The 23,769-nt window shown below is 33.1% G+C and overlaps 1 protein-coding gene across 1 annotated transcript; it reads right to left on the reverse strand.

The window, feature by feature from the left end:
* Positions 1-740: 740 nt before the first annotated feature.
* On the reverse strand, positions 741-19,914 carry LOC123542898 (uncharacterized). The gene is made up of 6 exons (XM_053530977.1): positions 19,636-19,914; positions 18,660-18,790; positions 18,157-18,242; positions 16,858-16,998; positions 16,042-16,164; positions 741-2,062 (listed from the first exon to the last, which is right to left on the reverse strand). The coding sequence occupies exons 1-6, from the start codon at positions 19,786-19,788 to the stop codon at positions 1,962-1,964; spliced, it is 735 nt and encodes a 244-aa protein (XP_053386952.1). The 5' UTR covers positions 19,789-19,914; the 3' UTR covers positions 741-1,961.
* Positions 19,915-23,769: the final 3,855 nt, after the last annotated feature.

The following is a 23,769-nucleotide window of genomic DNA, read 5'->3' on the forward strand; positions in this document are numbered from 1 at the left end:
CACTATATATTGACACTCAGCAACATTTACATACATGTATCTTTAAACGCAAAAGTAAGTATACTTTAAATTGACATCACTTATAATATGATTGAACAAAACCTAACATATGACAAGGCTATCGCCAAGCCCATTATAATATCTGTAAAATATCAGTTCTTTCGTCTATCCGTTACAAATTGTATGTGGCAATCCGCGCTGTAAAATTTTAATATTATAAATTGTCATATTCAAATTTTATCATGTGCGAATATATTCCAGCCGATAATTGCCTCTTTTGACAATGCCGGAGGCAAATGTTTACTGGAAAAATATATAAAGTCATGGGCAGTATCTTAGTGTCAGCTGTCAAATTGTAGTTTGTACTTTCAACATTTTTATTTCTGCGAACCACTCTTCAATTTTAGAGAAATATATTGTGTTTAAATACTTGTATAATGTCAATCAAAGACTAGGCATCGACCGAATGTTCATTTCATTTATTGTAACAAAATCTCTCTTTAGTTGGGAAAAAAAACTAAAAACAAACTGAAACTGGTAGACTATACTGTCAGTACATCAATCATTAGCCGCCTCAGGCCCATCAGGCCTTTGATATTTTATAACGCTTGTGTAGAACAGAACTTAAAGACTATTCAACTGATTTTGTTTTTGACCCTAGATTGTAAGCTATGGACGTCCGGAAATATACATATTAAGCATGGTTTAAAATCAAAACTAAATAATAAAAGCAAGCAAACGGTATTTTATTTTTAATGTTTCCATTTTCACTAACAATAAACACTTTCGTACAAGCAGGCCAATCATCCGTAATAATAAGTTACAAATGGTAATATAGTCTTAACAAGCAAATAATTTTATGTTAAAGTCCCATATTCAATATATAGATATTTGGATATTTTTGTTTCAGAACATTACTGTAAGTTACTGAACAAGAAAAAATATTGTTTAAATCTGTTACGTAAAACTACACAATGAATTCGACTCACTTCGCCAAAAGCCGGGCATTTTGATACATCCAAGATGAACTTATTTTTAAAAGTTTAAGCGGCTTTTGAAATCTACATAACATACAACGGCAACAATAATAATAATATATAATAATAATAATAATAATAATAATAATAATCGTACAAGTTATTTTCTACCCTGTTTTATGTTTGGTTTCTTTTCCAGCGTGCCGCTATGCCGCCTGACGATTTTACGTAATTATTGTGACGTCAGAAAAATAATTTGTTGTATAATAACACACAATTTTCAGCCTTCTTTGTTTAATAGGAAAATGAATCGGGTCGTGTTAGAATGATAATTATATTGTTACATTATCCCTCCGAATTTCCAATTCCTGACAACTTTGTGACCTTCTACACTCCTGATGTAGCTTTTAATGTTAGTTTCAGAAATTGAATTACTCTTGTAAAGTACAAAGGTACGAATAAAATGTCACATGTGACAAGTCATGGTTGATAATAGTTAAATGGACAAGTTCTTATTCAAATGTAAAACTCCTAAGACTCTTACGGAAAATAACCTTCCAGATGTAAACTCAGTAATGCTGCTCTGGTAAACAATCTTCTAGAGGTAAAACTCCTCGACGCTATCCCGGCAAATATTCATCCGGAGGTGTAGTTTGAATAAAGAAAAATGGCAAATAACATGGCACATACATATCTCATATAAAACTTGTAGATCCCAATAAGGCCACGTAAGTAAATAAGTAAGTAAGTAAGTAAACTCTTTATTTATAGAGGGTAACTCATTTAGCTGACGCTAATCTTGCATGAGGCCCTCTTATAACACAGATATATACAAATATAGTTCAACAACAACAAATATTATCATACGTGGTAATAACACACTTACAACTAACATACTAAGTAATGTTCATACGCTGAAGCTGCTGCTCTTAATAGTTTTAAAAAGGTACGATACGAAATGTGTTGATATACATAGCTTTTAGATTAAAACGAATATGTGAGGATCAACATAATGTGCAGCATGTAGTAGGCGATCCTCGGTCGACTTACATCATCCGTTACTATTGTTCCATCAAAATTACACTCTGAAACATATAAGAAAATATTTAATATCAAAACAAGCATTGGTTAAAATTATTTATGAATTATAAATTGTTTTTCATATAAATGGTCACAGGGTTAACATCTATGTCCACTTTGTGTGTAAAACGTGCGAAGAGAAGAACAAAATGTGAAAAAAAGGATTCCTTAGAAAATTGGGGGATGAACAAATGTCTAATAATATTAGAAAGAACACTTGTGTACCAATTAATATCATAAAATTCTATAAAATTGACTTCTAAGCGTTTTCACTTTAAAAACAATCGCTACATTTTTTTTAATCTTCATAAAAAAATATAAATATCCCATTCAAAGAATTTGTGGAAATGACCTTGCCAGTGATGACCAGACATTTATTCTATTATTGAAATATACCATACGATTTATACCTGGTCCTTTCCAATAGAAATTTACTTCTTTGCTCGAAAACTCAAATCCAAAGTTGTTCTTTAGATCAGCAGATAACAGATGCCAAGGCATTCCTTTTAAGTCAAGTTCTTTGTCTAGGGAATCTGGATTTCGAAGCAAAACAAATTTCAAATGTTATTGCTTTGAAATTAGTTTTATGTATATCGGAATATTTGGTATTTACAGTACCACAAAAGAAGAAGAACATAGGTCATAAGGTGATAGAGAATGCTCTAGCTAAAGAGGCATGCAGAAGTTTCCATATTTTGGTTGATATCAACTTTCTGTGTTAAAACGTAAACGGTTTTGCTCGGTTTTCCTAACATCTATTAGGTTTATCATAATGAAGCTGGTTAAGGTACATTTTTATATTTCATATGTTTCAAAAGGTGGTTGTTACAAGCTTTTTGTCTTTAAATTAAATTTGGGCTCTAGTGGCTGAGTGGTTAAGATCGCTGACCTTGAATGACTTGCCACTCAACGATTAGGGCTCAAACCTCGTTTTGGGCATATAATTGTTCATGTGAGGAAGCAACCAACTGTTTAATGACAGGTTAGCAAAATAACTTGAATTATGACGATGTGCCTCTAAACTCAACAGACAAAAGAATAAAAATTAGTTTCATTTATTGTACCGGACGCGATTATTTACTAAAAGCCACTCTTATACTTAAAGGGCATTTTCTGGTGTTCCTTGCCCTAATGAACATTATTTACACTTCTTTCTGCTTTTATTGTTTGTACGTAGGAAAATATATATTCTATCGATTATGAAATATACTCCCCTCGATACCGGTAGTCTTTAACTATGAAGTCGAAATACCGGACTGCACAAGCCCCTGCACTTGTTTCATTGTAACACGTATAGTACAGTAAATACTGCTGCACATCCTGACTGAAGAAAGTCCCTGTCATTTTGTTATTTACTGAAAAAGAAATGTAAAGTTTGAAGTCATAATTGTGGAGTAAATGCAACTTCAGTCTAAATGGTTATCATCTGTTTTTGATTGCAGAATTTCTCTGAAATCTATTTCATATTAATGGTATATTATTATCATTATTTTTATACTCATTTAACTGTTAAGGCATATCATATTAGAAGTAGAGTGTTACAATATCGAGTGATAATCAGCTGCCATTTTGTGAATGTAGAAGTGTACACGTTTTATGATAAAAGTCCATCAATCGTATCATTTGGAGAGATATACCATTTACTTATTTTGCCTTCGGCGCAGTCTGGGTAAAATTACAGATAGTAAATTATTTTTTTGCGTAATATAGTGTAATTTAATATTCCCATTTAAAAACATTAGTTTGTCATATTTGCCAAATATGATCATTTTTATACATACATTTTATGTATTTCGTATTGAGTTTTAAATGATACTATGTATCTACATATAGACATTGCTATATAATTCGTCAATTTTGTATATTTACGTTTATGATTTACTTTGTTAATAAGGCTACATAAAAACTGATGCGGCTAATTCACTGCTTGTGTTTTATCTATCAGTATATACGTAAACACAATTTACCTTACGTTTGTTACGAAATAAAATCGTGTGGTCAAATTGAACTATCTAACAGGGCAACTGAACAAAAATATTGGTACCTTCAAGCTCTTTTACTCTGCCACAGTCATCTTCAATCCATGTCACATCAGCATCAAAACTTTCACATTGTTTCAGATCGAAATTGCTAAACATAATTGAAAAAATGTAATAACCAAGGTTCCATTTGAACATTTGATTTATAATTACAACATAAATCGGAATGTTAGCGTAATGATGTCTTTTGAACAGTACACAATGTTTTTACAATTACACGTAAGCAGTGTCAAACATACTATTCAAATGGTTTACAGTCGTTTTAAGGTGTTAACGCTTTTCATGTACACTAACATTACCTTCTTTAAATTGCTTTAAAATTGTGATCAGCAGTTTGAATGAAGGTTTCTTTTTTATTAAATTCTGATCATTATGCAGAACTATCATATCTAGGGAACTGTAATTCTTAACAAAATCATACATAATCCTTACCCTTACATGTTTGAATGTCCTATAAGTCAATACGGAATGTTAGATAACCAACGTTTGATAATAATTCACTTACTAGCAAATGAGTTGCCTTTTAATGACATTGTCCGATTCCGATGGTGTCCATTGATAATTGCATTTCCCGTAACTTTGCATCAGATCGAATTCGCAGCCATAAAGATTTATCCATCCGAAAGACGTCATATTCTGTTGGACGTAAAAGAATATTATGTACTTCTATTTAACTACGTTATACAAAAAGGCATTTTATTCAATATTTTTCACTTCATTTGTATTATCTGTACTGTTCAGCAAAAATGTTTCTTGATATATTATAAAACAACGTATTCAATAGTATTCAAATGCTATCTTACTGGATAACTTACTTAGGGTTCATCAAAAGTGTTTGGAGACCACCCCTCGGGTGAATTTTGATTTTTTGAAATATGCTCCCCAAAGACCGTTACTGTTTATCATAAATACACTGAATTGTTCATAAGAAGTAGAGAATATATTATACAAAGGTAAGCTTCTTTGAGAATAAGTATTTTGTCTAAAATTACATGTACTTCGATCGTCACAGTTCTATTTTATAGAAAATATCAAACTTTTTTTCAAAAGTATTTTTCTTTAAATATGTTTTGTTTGTGTCTGTAACATATTTATCTAGGTACTCTCAGTATTGAAATGCGGTTAACTTACATATTTTCTGAAATATAGGAGTATTTTGTCATTTTGACAGCGCTACTTTCACTTTCGTTTTGCAATTGTTGCAACATTTTGAATTGTACATGTATTGTAGCAATTTTAACACTGGGAGTACCTGGAGAAATATGTTAGAGACACAATAAGTAGATCTAATGTCAAAATAATTTTGAAAAAGAAGTTTGATATGTTTTACAAAACAGAATGTGGACAAGCAAAGTACATGTGATATAAGAGAAATATTATTATACCGAACAAAACAACCTCTCTTGAATGACACTTCTACTTTTTCTGAACAGTTTGGTATACAATGTATGAAAAACAAAGGCCTATGAGGTCAACATAAAACGAAATTTCACCCGAAAATTCTCAAACATTTTACATGAACCTTAAATGCGTCATAGAACTCAGTGTTGTTATATTTCTACTTTTTCGGGATCATATAATGCATTGAATTTTACTATAAATGAATTCCGCTAAATCCGGTGCTGCGATGGGGGTGGGGCAGTGACGGGTGTTGCACATTTCATGAACAGACTCATACAAACAGAGTCTTGACTGTTTCTGTCTTCATATGTTTTAATTAAAAAAAAAAAAAAAAAAAAACCTTAATGTCTAGGCTGCCAAATATCATATCGTTTTTTTCCAAAATAACCGAACTTTGTACGAACATTGACATTTTTCTTATAATCTTTTTTCTTCATTTTATAAATGAATTTACCTGATCCATCACGGCTTGCAATGAAACAAGATCCGATTTGTAGGTAAAAAGTGAACAGTTTTGTGTCGGTGTACTTGCACATGTATCCACAGACCCAGCATCTATTCCAGCTAACACTGCAACACATACGGCAAACATCATTTTAAACCCCATCTTTGCCTAATATCAAACCGAGTATTAAAACAGGTAAAACTTGATTATCAAAGCAACACAAGGATAAATGCATATCAACGAAAAGCATATAATATTGCAGGCATACCAGAAAACATGGAGCGGAGCCGTGGAGTTGAGTCATGAAGTTGAATCGTGGAGTGGAGTCGTGAGGTGGAGTAAAACTTGGAGTGAAGCCGTGGAGGGGAGTTAAATTTGGGGTGGAGTAAAAGTTTGGAGTGGAGAAAATTTTGGAGTGGAGTGGTTGAGTCAATTTTTTTTTAATGTTGTATTAAGCCTGTGAAACTCCATCAAAATTCCTATTAACAAAATATTGGTTTATTGCCCTTTAGAGAGACTTGTTATGTTACCATGCGTTTCATCTGAAATAATGCATATAGTGTCTATATCTAAGTTAAACTATTAAGATTACATGCATTTCATTTTGATATGTATGTATATATATGACATAGGAATAAATAAACTAAATTATTTGCCCAATATATTTCCAGAAGGTATTTACCTGTGTTAAACACACCATGGTGAAAATTAAGGAAAAATCCAAGTAATAGAGTTTTAGATGCAAGAGGGGCTTTCAATAAATAATGCTACTCTATGTGTAGTTCCGTAACCGGTAGTTTTTTTAATGGTGTTTTCAGCACATTGTAAAGCATTTTTGGAGAATATAAATAATCTATAGAGCTAAGTTATAAAAAAATATCTGAATGAGGTGTACGCAGGTATACTGGAGCATAGCAAAAATAATCATAACTTAAGTTATTCCTGGGCATCCATGGTTTCAGAATAATAGATATAATAACTTGTAAAATCACAAAATTCTATCTTTTTTCTACGAGGTACAGCAATGTGTGACGAGTTTGAGCTTGTTTTAACTACTTATTGTGTTTTTCATTTTACAAGACAATTAAAACATCTAAACAAGAGGTTGATTCCATCTGAATTGAGTCTCGAGAGCGATCAATCTAAGTTTTAAGAACTTGATTTGCAATCTAGAATAAAAAAAATAGTATAAACTTAAAATACACGATTTTTTCAACGATAAACATCACACCTGACAAAATTGCAGAGACTTATTGTACTCAACTCATCATTTTTCTAGTAAAATGTACAACCATTTAATACAAAAACACTAAATTGCGGGTTGCTATAATGAAAAAAAAAAGTTCCATTGTAGCAACCTGCAGCCTGCAACCCTCAAAATGTATACATGTATACTAAATTTTAAATTGCGGGTTGCGCGCTGCGGGTTGAGGTGGATACATTATAGAAATTTTGCCAGCAATAGAATTAATTAACTCACCGACTTGCATGCTATACCAGCTATTTATCTATTTTTTTTTTTCTATTTACCCCAGCTAAAAGGGCAACCAATACTACAATATCAGTGGAAAAAAACAAGTTCAAACACTAGATTCAATATGCATAATCGAAAAACAGCTAAATAGATGCTAAATTATTTATGTAACAAATTTAGATATCTTATATTTATCTGCCTTGCATAAATTCATCTTGTTTATTTTAAGTTAAAAGATGTTGAAATAATTCATCTAATAAAATAACTAAACATGTAAACTTATGTTGGTATTTAGAATGTGACTGAAAGGTTGTTAAATTATCTGAGGCCAAGTGAAGAAAAACAAAGTTAAGTAAAACAACGAAAACAACAAACTTTTATTGCAACTCTTCAATAAAACAAAACAACACTGATGGGGACTACTATTTTGTTCACTGATAAAGGTTATGAAAAATATTGTCTGATCTTATACCCAACCCATCGGAGAATACATGAAGTAGTAATTTGAACATGCTTCTGCAGATGTACAGTTGGAGCTAATTCTTGAAAACTTGGTTATTACTTTTTACCATCATTTTATACTGTGGTCTATTTGAATATGTTCCCATGGGTTGACAACCTTCCGATTTGTTTACAACCGTTCTCAAATAAATAAAATTGTATTTCATATATTATCTATTTGATGCTTTCAAATATTTTCATAAACAAAGAGATAAAATATACTGACAATTAGCAAGTTGACCAAGACCACTGTTCTTAGTACCTACAATCAATGTAAGATAAAAGTATTATTAAGTTGAATTGTTATAAAAATATAAATAGATAAATATTATAGATAAAACAAATTTGACTCTACTCCAGAACTCCACTCCAGTGTTGACTCCACTCCATGACTTCACTCCAATTTTGACTCCATTTCACTCACAATTTGACTTCACTTTATGATTCCAGTCTAATTTAGACTCCACTTTGCGACTCCACTGTAATTTTGACTCCACTCTATTCCAATTTTGACTCCACTCCACGACTCAACTCCATGACTTCACTCCACGACTTCACTCCATGTTTTGTAGCATGCCTATATTGCGTCGTCTACGTCATTAAAATGTATATATTTATCATTTAAATCTATAATTATATGCAAGTCCTTTATACTATACCATGATTCAGCTATGGATTCTAACTTTGAATTATTGTACTGTACAACTGGTTTTGGCTACAGCAAATTTTAATTTCCTGATACATATTTCAATAAAAACATCGCCCTACTTAACAGAGGAATGCACAGTAAATTAATTTACTTTTCCTAATGAAACTAAAGGTCATGTGGTCAGGCTGATTGGATCGTGTTAGATTTGTTCGAAAATTTGCATATTTACATCTTATCAATGACACTTCTTCATATTTATGCAGGTAATTATGTGGTTTCTTCAACGCGTTCAACGCATTTGATAGCAATGCATTTCTTTGTAATGCAGTGTTAAAAATAGACGTGTGTAAACAAGAAATGCTAGCAGTGTAGCATACGATTTCTGTATACAAATCGGTGAGTTATTTGTGTAGTCTGTTACACTGATCTGTCTAGCAGTACAGAATTCTTATGAAGTAAAAACGCGTGGAGGATCTATTATTCATGATACCTGCTTATCATGTGACTTTGTTTACAAACAGAGGTTTTAAGCAACGTTATCAGACTTTATCTCACTGAGTAGCATTATCTTATAAACAGAAGTATTTGTACTTCTTTTTCACATAGAGGAGTGTTCGATATGAATTGCTTATTGTCCTCTAGCTCGATATCCACGTGGGGCACGATAAAAACCAATACCTACCTGCATAGGGTTATTCAATATCTACACAACGGTGTATCAATGTACATGTTAGACTAAGTGTAAGACATAAAATTTGCCATTTGAATACACGCAATCATTGACCACTGTAGTAAAAATGGTTGGTTGAAGCGTCGACAAGAAAGATGAAATACGGGCTTACATCAAAGCTCGCTCAAAACTTGGTTGTTCTTTGAAGCAGCTGATGACTGAACGTTCTAGTGCTTATGGACCTTCTTGTGTGTCTTATGACACAGTTCGGCGGTGGAAAAAGAAATTTGAGTCTGGTGTAGAGTCCATCAAAAATGCACCGAAATCAGGTAGGCCAAAATCTGCATCTCGTAAAGAAATCGTTTCCAAAATAAAGGAAATCATTGAAGGAGATGCCAGATTTACAGTTCGTGATATTGCACGAAAGGTAGGCATATCACTATCAACGGTTCACCTTATTTTGAAGAAGCATTTGAAAGTCAAAAAGATTTCTGCTAGATGGGTGCCACATCTGTTGACTGATGAGCAAAAGAGGTAACGGGTTAAAGTGGCCTAAAAGCTGCTTCAAATGTTTCCAAAATATGACAAAAAGCAGTTTGCCAATGTCGTCACAGGTGATGAAACCTGGGTCCATTATTTTGAGCCCGTCAGAAAGGTTAGCAATAAGATCTGGGCCACTAAACACAGCAAACGCCCAATAATTGCCAAACGTTCTTTGAGTGCAAAGAAGGTTTTGTATGCAATCTTCTTCTCTGGTGAAGGAGTCGCAATAAAAGTGCCGGTGAAAAAGGGCAAAAGCATCACCGGAAAGTACTACAAAGACGTAGCACTGAAGAAACTGAAAAAGTATTATCAGAAACGACGCCCTGCCACTGGTTTTAAACATGTCCGTCTTCTACATGACAATGCCCCCGCTCATACCTCCGCAATAGTTACGGCGTTTTTGAAGAAAGAAAAAGTAACTGTTTTGCCTCACCCCCGTATTCCCCAGACCTTGCCCCATGTGATTTCTTTTTGTTTCCGAAATTGAAATCATTCCTTGCTGGGCGGAAATACCAGTCCCGACAGGCACTTAGACCTGCCATTCATCAGTACCTTATTACTGTGCCCAAATCAGCATACCGTGACGCCTTCAAGAAGTGGATACATCGGCTGAAACTTTGCATTTCTAGCCACGGGGAGTACTTCAAGGGCATGAAATGAGCCCTTTTGGGCTAACTTGAAATTTGAAGTCTCCAGATAGAAATAAGCAATTCATTTCGAACATCCCTCGTACATGTTTAACTCTTAATAAGTCGGCAAATTTAAATTTTCATAAGCACGGATCTAGTAATTAAGTGCGCATGTGGGAGTTAATTGAGTAGTTTCGCTTTTCAATATATCCCCGTTTCTTGCAGTAACTTAAAGACAAATTATTTCAGCACCGGTTGGAACATTTGACAACATTGTATAATATCAAATGAATGAATAAAAATAAAGCAACTTTGATTTCAAGAAAAAAAAAAAAAAAAAAAAAAAAGAAAGAAAAAAGAAATTAGTTACTCATAATATGGATGGTGGCTAGTTATAATTTATTGTTATTTGCAGAAGGATGAACTGTTTTTAGACCATAATCTATTGTCAGAGTTGTTTTTGCGTCTTATCGAAGGAATCCTCGATTGTTTATACTTGCTGATGTTTAATATCTCACCCTCCAAAGAAAACCAAAAAAAAAAAACATATCTCACCCTCCACGCCCCTTATTTTGCTTGTAAGATGCTCCCTTTGTTCTCCTTTTTCTTTATATTTTCATGTACATCTTACATCGTGTTCAAGTTTAGCCTACCTCTTCCTTGCCTTCAGTCGTTACAGCTTCATATGTAATATTGGCAGTTTTCACGTGTTGATTTATGGAGGAACATTGACATATTAATTTATGGACACGGCGGGGTTTCTTTTCCAAACCTGTGAAATGTCGATGTGACATATATAAACGTTTAAAGTAGTTACTTATTATATATGCCTGTTAATATATACCTGTTCTCCGTTGAATTCTGATCCCAGGTTCGGCGGTTAGGTCAGCCTCCACCAGTATATCTTAACGTTGTGTGATAAGAAGTTTGTTTGTTTCAAGTATACTGTATGAGGCAATTATTCCCAGGTCCTCGACATCTGCATTTTAACCATAAACTTTAATCATACTTTATTTGTATATTGACATTTATGTGAAGCTGTGACTATTTTCTGCCAAACATCAATCAAAACGAAATATGATATTAATTGCTATAATATTTTCAAATTGTTAATAGTGAAATTAACTATTTATACTGCTGTGCTGTCTGGAGTTGTTTTTTTATAGTATTACTATTTTCTGTGTCAAGCTATCTTCGGTGATTAAAATATATCCTTTTATGTCCTTGAGGCGTAACCAAGATGTATAACATACACGAGATTAAGTAATATATGTTGCACGCGGAATGGTATGAACTTAATCAATAAATTAAACAAATTTATAAAACCTACGCATTAACAATATGTTTAGTATATATTCAATTCTCATAAACAGATTCATCCATACCGAGACTGATGTAGAAGGAGTTAGCGAAATTATTTATTCATATTATGTTTTCTTTTTAAGATTAGTGCTAATTTGTATATACTTGAAATTCTTCCAGTGGAAGTATAAAATACTGATGATTTGAACAGACTGAAGTGTGCCTGATATGGATTTTTGGCACACCCTGAAGTGTGCGTGATATAAATATCAGGCACAACAGCTCATACGAACGCGAATATCGGCCTCAAGCTGCTCATATACGTTTACATCCAATGCATGTTTATGGCTATATTTAGTAACATATGCATTGATCAATCATAATTGACAATATTCCAATAAAAATCCTTCGTTCCTATGTTATTAGCATCTGAGGAAAAGTGCCAAAACATGCTCTCTGAGCAAATTTCTACGTTCCAAAACCCTGAGATGAGACCTTTCAAACCTTAATGGCTATAGTTTTTTTATACCTCATATAAATGCAAATATCCCATTAGTTTAACTTAAATTATATCTGATATTCCTCAGTGATTTAATGTTTCGTGCGCAAAATCGTTAATTTCTTTTCTGCACAATCCCTCTTGATATCACTTGATATGAACTGTAATTTTAATATCACATGTGAAATAGCGCTGTTTTGGTTTTCTGTGGCTCTGATATTTATTTGTCATATCTCCCGTTTGGTCGTACAATACTTTCGCATTGAGGAAAGACTGCAACGATCAATTTTGACGAGACGCTTATATAAATTATAGGAATAAGTTAGTATTCATGCATGTGTAAACCCTGATGATGTATTTTTTAATGATTTGCTCTCCATGCCAAAACTTTCGAAAACAACTTTTGATCAAATTGTGAATTGAAAGTATGATCATCGTATAGAAATTTATCTAACTATTTAGAAAACAAAATTTTCACACTTACATTTTTCGTTTAGAAAGTTATCGCCGCCTCACGGAGGCAGCGGACTGAAATGCGCGCTATTTATTTTTACACTATTTATCAAATAGTTACCGTTTACAGTCTTTGCCTTTAATGTATTTCTTAAGAACAACGTACTGTATTGCACCCTCTCATTAAAGATTTTTATTCACTTTCCATAGCTACATGTATTTTGTTTAGTGTATGTGACTACATCTGATACAAAACTGAATATCTTCGAAACGGAACGATAGTTTTCAATAAAACTCTTCAGGATTATAAAGAAGACAATCATGCATCATCAAAGTAAGATGGAGTCTCTTTGATATTAAAGTTTTTTTTTATTCTATATATATTTACAAACAGTGTGCATATAAATTAACATTAACAGCAATACACGTTTAAATGGTCAGCAATTACATTATGTTACATATCTTACTGGCATAATTTCTTGTTATGAAAAAATAAGGAAAACAGGTGTATTTATATGTGTAGAATTGTTTTGTTGTCTGTGCGTGTGCGCTTGTGCATGCGTGTGCGAGTGTGTGTGTGTGTGTGTGTGTGTGTGTGCATTTATTGTTGTTGTTATGTGTATGTATGCGCGCGTTTGTAAGTGCTTGTATGTGCGTATTTGTGTATGTGTATGCGTATATTCGCATGTATATAATTATTTTTGTGTGTGTGCCAACATTTGAAATGTCTGTGGTGCTGGTGGTTGGAAAGAAAGGCTGCCGATTATAGAATGTGGATGTTTTAAAAATACATGTCTTCAAATGAAGAATTGACTCCATTTTCTGTTGTGCACATTCAATTCATTTTCCGTTATGGCTATATTTTTTTTTCATTTCACGCCGTTCTCTCAGATAGTGCAAGAAATTTTCAAAAATTCGAGCATTGTTATTCAATTTAGTTTTGTAGAAGGAATATTTACTGATATTTTTATGAGGTTTATAAGTGTTTTAAATGGGATTTTGACCAAACATCCAAACTAAATTTCTTGGTAGTTTATAGATATATGTATAATATTGTTTCTTAACATTGTAACTATTGTAGACCAAAAGCTTTGACTGACACTGCGTTCTCAAAATAAATGTTTTGTCAATTCAACACGCATGTCACAAAAATCACAATGGATAGATGTAAAGTTTCTTGCGTGCCCAACATTTACCGAAGCAGGGAAGCGCACTATTGGCATTACTTTAAAATGACATTCGTACAACTTTTAACCAGTGTTAAAGTTTTGCATTTTGCACTTTTGTATTTACAATAATAATATTCTTAAATTCTCTGTAATGTTTGATATACTTATATATATAGGAGATAGCAAATAAGTGATAATAATGGTTTAATCACAGACGCAATGAGTTCAGTGCCATGTCAATATTGATTTAGCGTATCTTTTGACATTAAAGCTAATCTTTTATGCATGCTGAGTTATTTTCTCTTCGTTGTTTGACCTTTAAAATGTATAAAAAAAAAACAACTTAGCAAAGCATTAAAGCATGAAAAATTAATATACACAAAAGCAAAATTGATCCTAAAACATACGGATTTGAAAAGATAATCTTTCTATTAAAACAGCATTGTATGTGACGTATTAATATTTGTTATTCATAAATAATATATCTCATTCTGATTCTCGCGGAATAAAATCATCGTTTGGAGTTCAGATGCGAAGGAATTGTATTAAATGTACGAAGGATACGCCCTCGTTATACAATAATATGCATCTGAACGACAAATAAAAATTGTATTTAAGGCCAGGGGCCGGATTCATAAAGCATTTTAAGTATAAGAAATTGATTATTTACTTAATATATCTACTTGGCTTTTATTGTGGACGAAAACATTAAAAAAAGACAACATTAATTTCAGACAAAAACAACATGCTTAAAAGTGCTTTGATCTGAAAAACTACACTTTAATCGTACTCACGACTTAAGTCATTTCTTACGTATCTTAAATTTAAACTGTTTTATGAATAGGACTTAAGTTTTTTACTTAGATTTAAGCTGAAATCACCACAAACTTAAGTAAAATCTTCAACTTAAGTCATACTTAAGATGCTTTATGAATACGGCCCCAGATCACTAAATGGGACATAATATATCGATTTTAACACTTTACGAAGGACTTTAAAGTACATCCTTGACGACGTCCATTAAATATTTGCCTGTTTTCTGTTGGTTTCTTTTCCAGTGCTCCGCTATGTCGCTTCACGCTTTGACGTAATTGTTGTGATGTCAGAAAAATAATTTGTTTTATAATAACACACAGTTTTCAGCCTTCTTTGTTTTTTAAGGAAAATGAATCGGGTCGTGTTAGAATGATAGTTAGATTATAATATTGCAGTATGTTAGCAACAGTCCCTCTACATTCTACAATCCAGACAACTGTGTGACCTTTTACAATCCTGATGTATGCTTTTAATGTTAGTTTCAGAAACTTTAATCAGTCTTATAAAGTACAAATGTACGAATAAAATGTCACATGTAACAGTTCACGGCTGACAATAACTCGACAGCACTTATTCAGATGTAAAAACTCATAAGATTATCACGGAAAATGAAAACTCTGTTATGCTCCTCTCGTAAACTATTGTCTAGAGGTAAAACTTCCCAACGCTACCTCGGCAAAAAATCATCCATAAGTTTGAATATATAACAGATGACAAATAACATTGAACATACATATGTCATATAAAACTTGTAGATCCCAATAAGGCCAAGTGGTAACAATACACTTACAAATAACATACTACGTGATGTTTATACGCTGAAGCTGCTGTTCGTAATAAAACAGGTACGATATGAAATGCGTTTATAAACATAGCTTTTAAATTAACAAAAACATGTGAGGATCAACAAAATGAGCAGCATGTAGTAGGCGATGCTCGGTCGACTTGCACCATCCGTTACTATTGTTCCATCAAATTTACACTCTGAAACATACAAGAAAATATCAAATATCAAAACATGTATTGGTTAAAATTATTTATGAATTGTAAGTTGTTTTTCATATAAATGGCCACAGGGTAAGCGCCTATGTCCACTTTGTGTGTAAAGGGTGCGAAGAGTAGAGCAAAATGTGAAAAAGGATTCCGTAGAAAATGGGAGGATGAACAAATGTCTAATAATATTAGAAATAACACATTTGTATCAATTAATATCATAAAATTCTATAAAATATACTACTAAGCATTTGCACTTAAAAAAAAGGGAGAAAAAACAAAAACAAAACAAAAAACATACGCTATATAAAACATCCTCATAAGAATTTGTCAAAACGATTTTTTCCAGTGATGACCAGAAGCATTTATTCTATCATTGAAATATACCATACGATTTATACCTGGTCCTTTCCAATGGAAATTAATTTCTTGGCTCGAAAACTCAAATCCAAAGTTGTTCTTTAAATCAGCAGATAAGAGATGCCATGGCATTCCTTTTAAGTCAAGTTCCTTGTCTAGGGAATCTGAAAACAAATTTCAAATGTTATTGCTTCGAAGTGAGGTTTCTGTATATCGAAACATTTGGTATTGACAGTATCACAAAAGAAGAAGAATATAAATCATAAGGTGATAGAGAACGTTCTTGTTTTGGTTAGGATCAACTTTTTGTGTTAAAACATAAACGGTTTTGCTTGGTTCTTCCTTACATCTGTTAGGTTTATCATACTGAAGCTGGTTACGGTATTTCATAGGTTTCAAAAGGTTGTTGCTACGAGCTATTTTTGTCTTCAAATTAAATCTGGGCTCGAGTTGCTGAGTGGTAAAAATCGCTGACCTTGAATGACTTGCCCATCACCAATTAGGGCTAAAACCTCGTTTGGCATAGAATTGTTCATGTGAGGAAGCCATCCAAATATTTAGTGACAGGTCGGTGGTTGTAAAAAGTTGTCCGCCTATGCCAGAAATATGCAGGGAGTGCACCCTGAGTTTTCCTCTACCACCAAAGTTAGCAAAATATCGCAAAATACCTTTAATTTAAGTAAGTTTCATATATTGTACTTGACGCGATTATATACTTAAACAAATTGTTTACTTAGTACTTATGGAGCATTTTCTGGTGTTCCTTGCCTTAATAAACGTTATTTCATTTCTAGAAATTATGCTTGGATAGTTTGTACGTAGGCAAATATATATTCTATCGATCATGAAATACTCCCCTTTATATCGGTAGTCTTTCACTATGATGTCTAAATACCGGACAGCACAAGCACCTGCACTTGTTTGATTGAAACACATATAGTACAGTAAATACTGCTGCACATCCTGACTGAAGAAAGTCCCTGTCATTGTGTTATTGACTGAAAAAGTTAAATTTTAAAAGTAAGTAAAGAAAGTAAGTCTTAATAGTGGAGTAAAAGCAGCTTCAGTCTAAATGCTTATCAGCTGTCTTTTATTGAAGACCTTCTGTGAAATCTATTTCATATTAAGGGTATATTATTTTTATAATTTTAATACTCATTAAACTGTTAAGGAAGATCATAATAGAAGTAGTAAGTTATAGATCAAGTGATAATCAACTGCTATTTTCTTAATGTAAAAAGTGTACACGTTTTATGACAAGAGGGCCATGATGGCCCTATATCTCTCATCTGAGTAAAGTTGTTTGCTTGAACAAATTTCTTAGAAAACTAGGAGAGTGGGTCAAGGTAATGATTATGCAAGATTACATTTGAAATCTGTAAAAAATATTACAGGTGGTCCAAATCCTATTGCTGTAGCTTAGAAAACAAGAAAGTAGAGGTCAGTAGGTCACGTTGATGATCACTGAAAGTCTGTTTAAAGATCGGCATGCAAGTTTTTCATTTCGGTTGCCATGGCAACCACATTTCTATATGGAATTGAATTCTTTGAATAATCTTCAAAGCAGACCATCCAACGAAATTTCCTGTGAAGTTTCATCAAAATTGGCCTGATGATTTAGGAGGAGATGTTGTTTAAAGGAAAGTGTGGACGGATGATGGACGGACGGACACCGGACGGTGAGCGATCGCAATAGCTCATCATGAGCCTTTGGCTCAGGTGAGCTAATAAAAGCACTTTAATCGTCTCCTTCATTTTGCCTCCTGCGCAGTCTAGGTAACATTACAGGTAGTAAACTACTTCTTTCGCAATAAGTGTAATTTAATATTGACATCTGAAAACATAAATTTGTCGTGATTGCAAAATATGATAATTTTCATGCATAAAATTTATATATTTCGTATTGAATCTCATCAAGTATTTTAAATGATACTATGTATCTACATATAGATATGGCTATATTATTCGTCCATTTTGTATCCTTACGTTTATGCTTTACTTTGTTAATAAGGCGACATAAATGCTCGTGTGGCTAATTCATTGCTTGTGTTTCAGTCATCAGTCTAACGTTAACACAATTTGCCGTACGTTTGTTACGGAAAAAAAATTGTGTGGTCAAATTGAACCAGTTAAGAGGGCAACTGATATACTGGTACCTTCAATCTCTTTTACTCTGCCACATTCATCATCAACCCATGTTACAAAAGCATCAAAACTTTCACATCTTTTAAGATCGTTATTGCTGAAACATAATTGAAAAAACAATAAACAAGGTTCCATCTGAACATTTGATTTTACATAACTTATAATTACAAAAGAAATCTCAAGGTAAGAGCAATGATGTCTTTTGAACACTGCACTAATTTATTACAATTACACGTAGGCAAGCGTGAGGTGTCTTTGTCAAACAAACCATTCATATGGTTAACAGTCGTTTTAAGGTATTAACGCTTTTCATGTACACAAACATTACCTTCATTAAAATTGCATTAAAACATGGTCTGCAGCTTGAAGCTAGAATTTCATTTAACATTAATCTGTATGCAGAAGTATCATAACAAGCAGAACTATCATAATAACCTGTAATTCTTAACATGTTTGAATGTCTAAGTCAATACTGAATATTAAGTAACCAAGCTTTTAATAATAATTCACTCACTAGCAAATGTGCTGCCTTTTGATGACATTGTCTGATTCCATGGGAATCCATTTATAATTGCATTTCCCGTAACTTTGTTTCAAAGCGAATTCGGAGCCATAAATCATTGTCCATCCGCCAGACGTCATATTCTGTCGGGCATACAAGAATATACATATACAAAATGTATAATAAATACACAAGATGGCATTTATTTAATATTAAATATTTTTCCATTTATATTTACTGTATTGTTCAACAACAAGTTAGGTTTTAAAAATATCATAATAAATATCATAAAATACAGCGTAATCAGAGACTATCGTACTGAACAATTTGGACAAATGTATAATAGAACTCATTGTTGTTATATTTCTACTTTCTCGGGATCACAGAATCCAATCAAATTTACTATAAAAGAATTCCACTGAAGACGGTAAGGGGCTTAAGGAAGTGGGCGGGCAGTGAGGGGTGTTGACATTATATGAGCAGACTCTTACAAACCGAGTCTGCTATTATTGTAATTGTTTGTTCCTTTTGCGTTAAAAAAGATCTTCATATTTCTTACTTGAAGAAATAGGATGGCAACTTTTATGTCTAGGCTGACAAGCATCATAACGCTTTTTCAAAATTACAAAACTTTTTACCAAGGTCGACATTATAACTTCTTTCGATTTTTTACAGCATTTCATAAAAATTTTGGGGCCTCCGTGGCCGAGTGGTTAAGGTCGCTGACTTCAAATCACTTGCCCCTCATCGATGTGGGTTCGAGCCTCACTCGGGGCGTTGAATTCTTCATGTGAGGAAGCCATCCAGCTGGCTTACAGAAGGTCGGTGGTTCTACCCAGCTGCCCGCTCCTGGAGAAATAATGCACGGAGGGGCGCCTGGGGTCTTCCTCCACCATTAAAGCTGGAAAGTCGCCATATGACATATCATGTGTCGGTGCGACGTTAAATCCAACAAAAAAAAAAAAAAAAAAAAAAAAAATAATTTTACCTGATTCCTTAGGTCTTGCGCCGAAACAAGATCCGATTTGTAGGAGAAAAGTGAACAGTTTTGTGTCGGTGTACTTGCACATGTATCCACATACCCAGCATCTATTCCAGCTAACACTGCAACACATACAGCAAACATCATATTAAACTCCATCTTGCTAAATATCAAACCGAGTAACTATTCAAACAGGTAAAGCTTGATAATCAAAGTAACACCTGGATGAATGCGTATCAACGAAAAGCTTATTATATTGCTTCGTCTACATCATTAAAAGGTTAAAATATATGATTTTAACCAATAATTAGATGCAAGTCCTATGCAATATCAAGATTCGGTTCTTGATTGTAACTTTTAGATTGAATTATTGTAATTTAAAACTTCTTTTTTGTGATTCATTTGAATAAATTTTATGTGCGTACACCACAGTATGACTACCTGTTACATATTTCACAAAAACAACGAATTACTCTCCTAAAACTAACAAACTTTATCTTGTCAGTGTTCACTTTTAATTCATTTCTGTAATATTTCTCAAACAATTATCAAAACCATTCTGTAAATCATCTAATGTTTAAACTGGATTTTCAGCATATGACTGTGGGTTCGAATCCTAGCTTAGAATGTAGAATTTATCTGTATGAGACAATGCCTACAGTGCCTGAAATATTGCTACGTGAGAGAAATGTTATAGACCTGAGTTTGAGAGAACACTATCTAATTCATTCTAAAATAACAAATGAGATGCCGGAAGTTTTGGGCTTGTTTTCAAATCCAGTTCTGTTTGTTATATATGTTTTTTGTAGACCTATCACCGTTTCTGCTTTTCTGTTTCGTGTTTATAATTTATTTCTATCTGCATTCCATGACAACAATCACATTTATTACGTTGAAACGTAGAACTTAAAGACGATTAAGGTCAAGTAAAAATTATAAATATCATATTGTAGTAGCGTTATCTTCCACCCTCTGTAAGTCGGTTTAATAACACAAATAATAAGATGGTAGAGGGAGACATTTTCTTGAATAGTTATTTTTCCTATCGTGACCTATGTTCGTTAGGCTATACTGAACTAAAACGTAGTACAATACGTGTCTATGTGTAGCGTTGAAAATTTCATTTTCACTAATGTAAAATATGAAAAGACAGTGCAATAGAATTTTTGTGTGTTGCCTTATGTGCTGCTGTCGCTGAATGATGGATATTCCCAGTCAGCGTGCAGTAATTCTGCATAATTATCTTTAGTCGTTATATAACTTTAATCACACTATACGAAAGTTAATTTTACTGTTTTAACATGTATTTATCTGTATATTTCATTGTTCGACTCTGTATAATAAATACATGTATAAGTATAAGGAACGTAAAGTGCACACATTTCTGCAATCTTGTCACGAAATTTACTTTATGTATTTTTGCAGGTCAACATCTATTTCTGTGCAATGCAATATTGTCACCACTCTTAACAATATGTGCCAGTAACCGTATTTGTTCTTAGCTGCTATACACGATTATTATAAACCGTTACTTAAATCAATATTTCTGCTAAAGTATGGATTGTCAGTGTAAATGTTATTACAGAGAGTAGCCAGTATTAATGATACGCCTTTCATACTGGGAGAAAATGAGCATTTCGATTTGGTGCTGCTATATTTTCAAGTCCTTTGGGCTCATGAAATCATTAAATTTTTCACTATACCTCATTGTACCCTAATCGAGTTTTGATTAAGCTGTCGTCAGGGGACGTTAGAGGTTTTGAATATTGAAACACCTCTCAATCAAACCGGGCCTGTCAGTATTACGACTGTTTGCTTTCCATGCTTCCAAAAGATCATTTTCAATTTTCATAAAACAACATTTTAGTGTAGGCTGATGAGCATTATATTGCTTTTTATCACATGTTTGACGTTGTGGGAGTGTAATAAAGCCATTACATAAAAATGATAATACACTAGTGTAATAAAGCTTTGACGTCGACGTCGTTTATAGTGGTAGGCGACGTTTGACAAACTGACTGAATTTTTGATGTTTCAACAGAAAAAGCTAACATGTGATAAAAAGAATATTACATTGAATTTATTAAACTCGTTGAATAAAACCGATAAAATACTCGGCGGAGCCTCGCATTTTATTCAACTCGTCTAATAAATTCAATATGAAAAGACACTCATGTGATATCCTCTATTTATTAAAATTACCGATCCTTGTGAAAAGACTGAACTAACATTTTATTTCTATCTGTTTTAGCATATGATAAAAATTACCTAATCAATACGTTCTTGCACCGAATCAAGAGTCGATTCATTTACTTTTAAAATACCTATATCTTTTCAAAGAAGAAACGTCATTACGAACCTTGATTCTGTGGTTTACAACGCATTTTCACCTTATATATGTACAACCCGTTAACCGAATCGGATACTAACCATAAATCCAATCATAGAACGACTCCATGAAAGTATCTAATCCAGCCTGTACGACTTACTTGAATTCTCAACATTTGTTGCAGTCATACAATTGATTTTAGCTGCAACATAGACATCCATTTATGTATAAGTTGTCAAAGGGAAACAACTCATGGTAAACTTAGTTACATTTTTGCTTCTAAGGAGCTTTGAACACGTGAAGTACTTGTGTATTCAAATAAAAAATATTGACATATTTCAATTTTCTGAAGCATTAAGATTGAACTATTTACTGTTAAAGTTATTAAAGTACATCACAGGCTCATTGTAGACTTACCTTTCCTATTTATTTACTTGCATTTAAATTCAAAAGGTGAAAGACCAAATTAATGAGATCATTAAAATGTTCGAATTATTTGTTTGTAATTCAGAAACTAGAAGCATTTTTGTATTGTCAAGAACAAAATGTTAATATGCGTTTTCAAAAACGAGGGGTACAGACGATCAGTGGTGAGAGAAATGCTGAAGAAAACTCAACCTCAGAAAAAGTTATCTACAAGTTCTTTCGCAAAAAATTCAGTAATTGTATATTATAATAGATTGTTTCACAAGCTAACTGATGATGTTGTAAATCCCGTTACAATCCGTAACAAGTCATTTCCTTGTAGATATATGACAAAACCGTCCATAATATAAATATTCTAAAGACCTCTACGTATGATAACAGGCATTTATGGAACAATTTCCAAAATATCTTTATAAACTCTGATTAAAGTTTATCGTCAACAAAGCTGTTTTAGATCGTTCTCCTGCAGGTGTCAGCCATTTAAAAATTTCAAAATCTGAACTTTTGGTTATTAATCTGTTCTTCGATTGTTATGAAGCTTTTGTAAAATTTAAACATTCTTAAACAATTATTTACGAAAACCATGTTACAGATTTTGATGATCAAACAGTACGTGTGTATTAGGAGATCTTAAGGACGGATGGGACACAGTAAAACAGAATAATAATATTTTAGTTTGATTGAATATGCTCACAAAAGGTACTAAAAGGTAAAATAATTGCCAAGTCCTCTACCCTTCATTGGTTAAATGCAGCCGGCACTTGTTAGTTTTCAAATGCCACATATATATTAAAATGCGCCCCTTGCCGGCTTGGGGGGTGGGGGGATAGAAAATGCTGGCTATTTTCCATGCAGAGGAGTAAGACTCCCCCGAAAATGGAACCGCCTGTTTGCCGTGGGTGGCGGCCCGTAAGCCGGAGAGGATGGTCCTGGATGTCGAGGTGCCCCATAGGTGATGCATATTTGTTTTCATATGTGTATCACCTTTTCGTGGTGTTGGTGTCAATAAACATCTTTGGCCTCTAATTCGGTGTAGACGTTTTGGCGGTCGTATTGGCCCGATACGATCAATCGGCTAGTCATGCCAAGCCCTAGGAAATCTCACATTTTACGTTTACATTATTTTCTTTTGTTTATTTCAAACTGCATCTTAATGTTTTCATTTTTATATTTTCACAAACATAATTTTGAAACAAACTACGTTACACAAAATCTTATTTTACTCTGCTCTATTGTCACATTTCACTGCGTTCAGCAAACTTCATATTACGTTCACACAAATTTATTTAACAATATAGTTTCATATATACTTCAATCTATGTTTCCTAGAAGGCGGTGGCTTAGGGCCAATCGGGTGGCTAGAGTAACAATCCCTTGAATCTCAT

Source organism: Mercenaria mercenaria, chromosome 19, assembly GCF_021730395.1.
Source record: "Mercenaria mercenaria strain notata chromosome 19, MADL_Memer_1, whole genome shotgun sequence".
In the NCBI taxonomy this organism is placed as follows: Eukaryota; Metazoa; Mollusca; class Bivalvia; order Venerida; family Veneridae; genus Mercenaria; species Mercenaria mercenaria.

Excerpts from the sequence above, each read along its gene's own strand:
- LOC123542898 (XM_053530977.1), bottom strand. The coding sequence starts at position 19,788 with ATGGAGTTTAATATGATGTTTGCTGTATGTGTTGCAGTGTTAGCTGGA. Across the intron at positions 18,243-18,659 it reads AAAAGGCAGCACATTTGCTA|CAATAACGATCTTAAAAGAT; the intron begins GTGAGTGAATTA and ends ATTATGTTTCAG. Across the intron at positions 16,999-18,156 it reads CAGAGTAAAAGAGATTGAAG|TCAATAACACAATGACAGGG; the intron begins GTACCAGTATAT and ends TAACTTTTTCAG.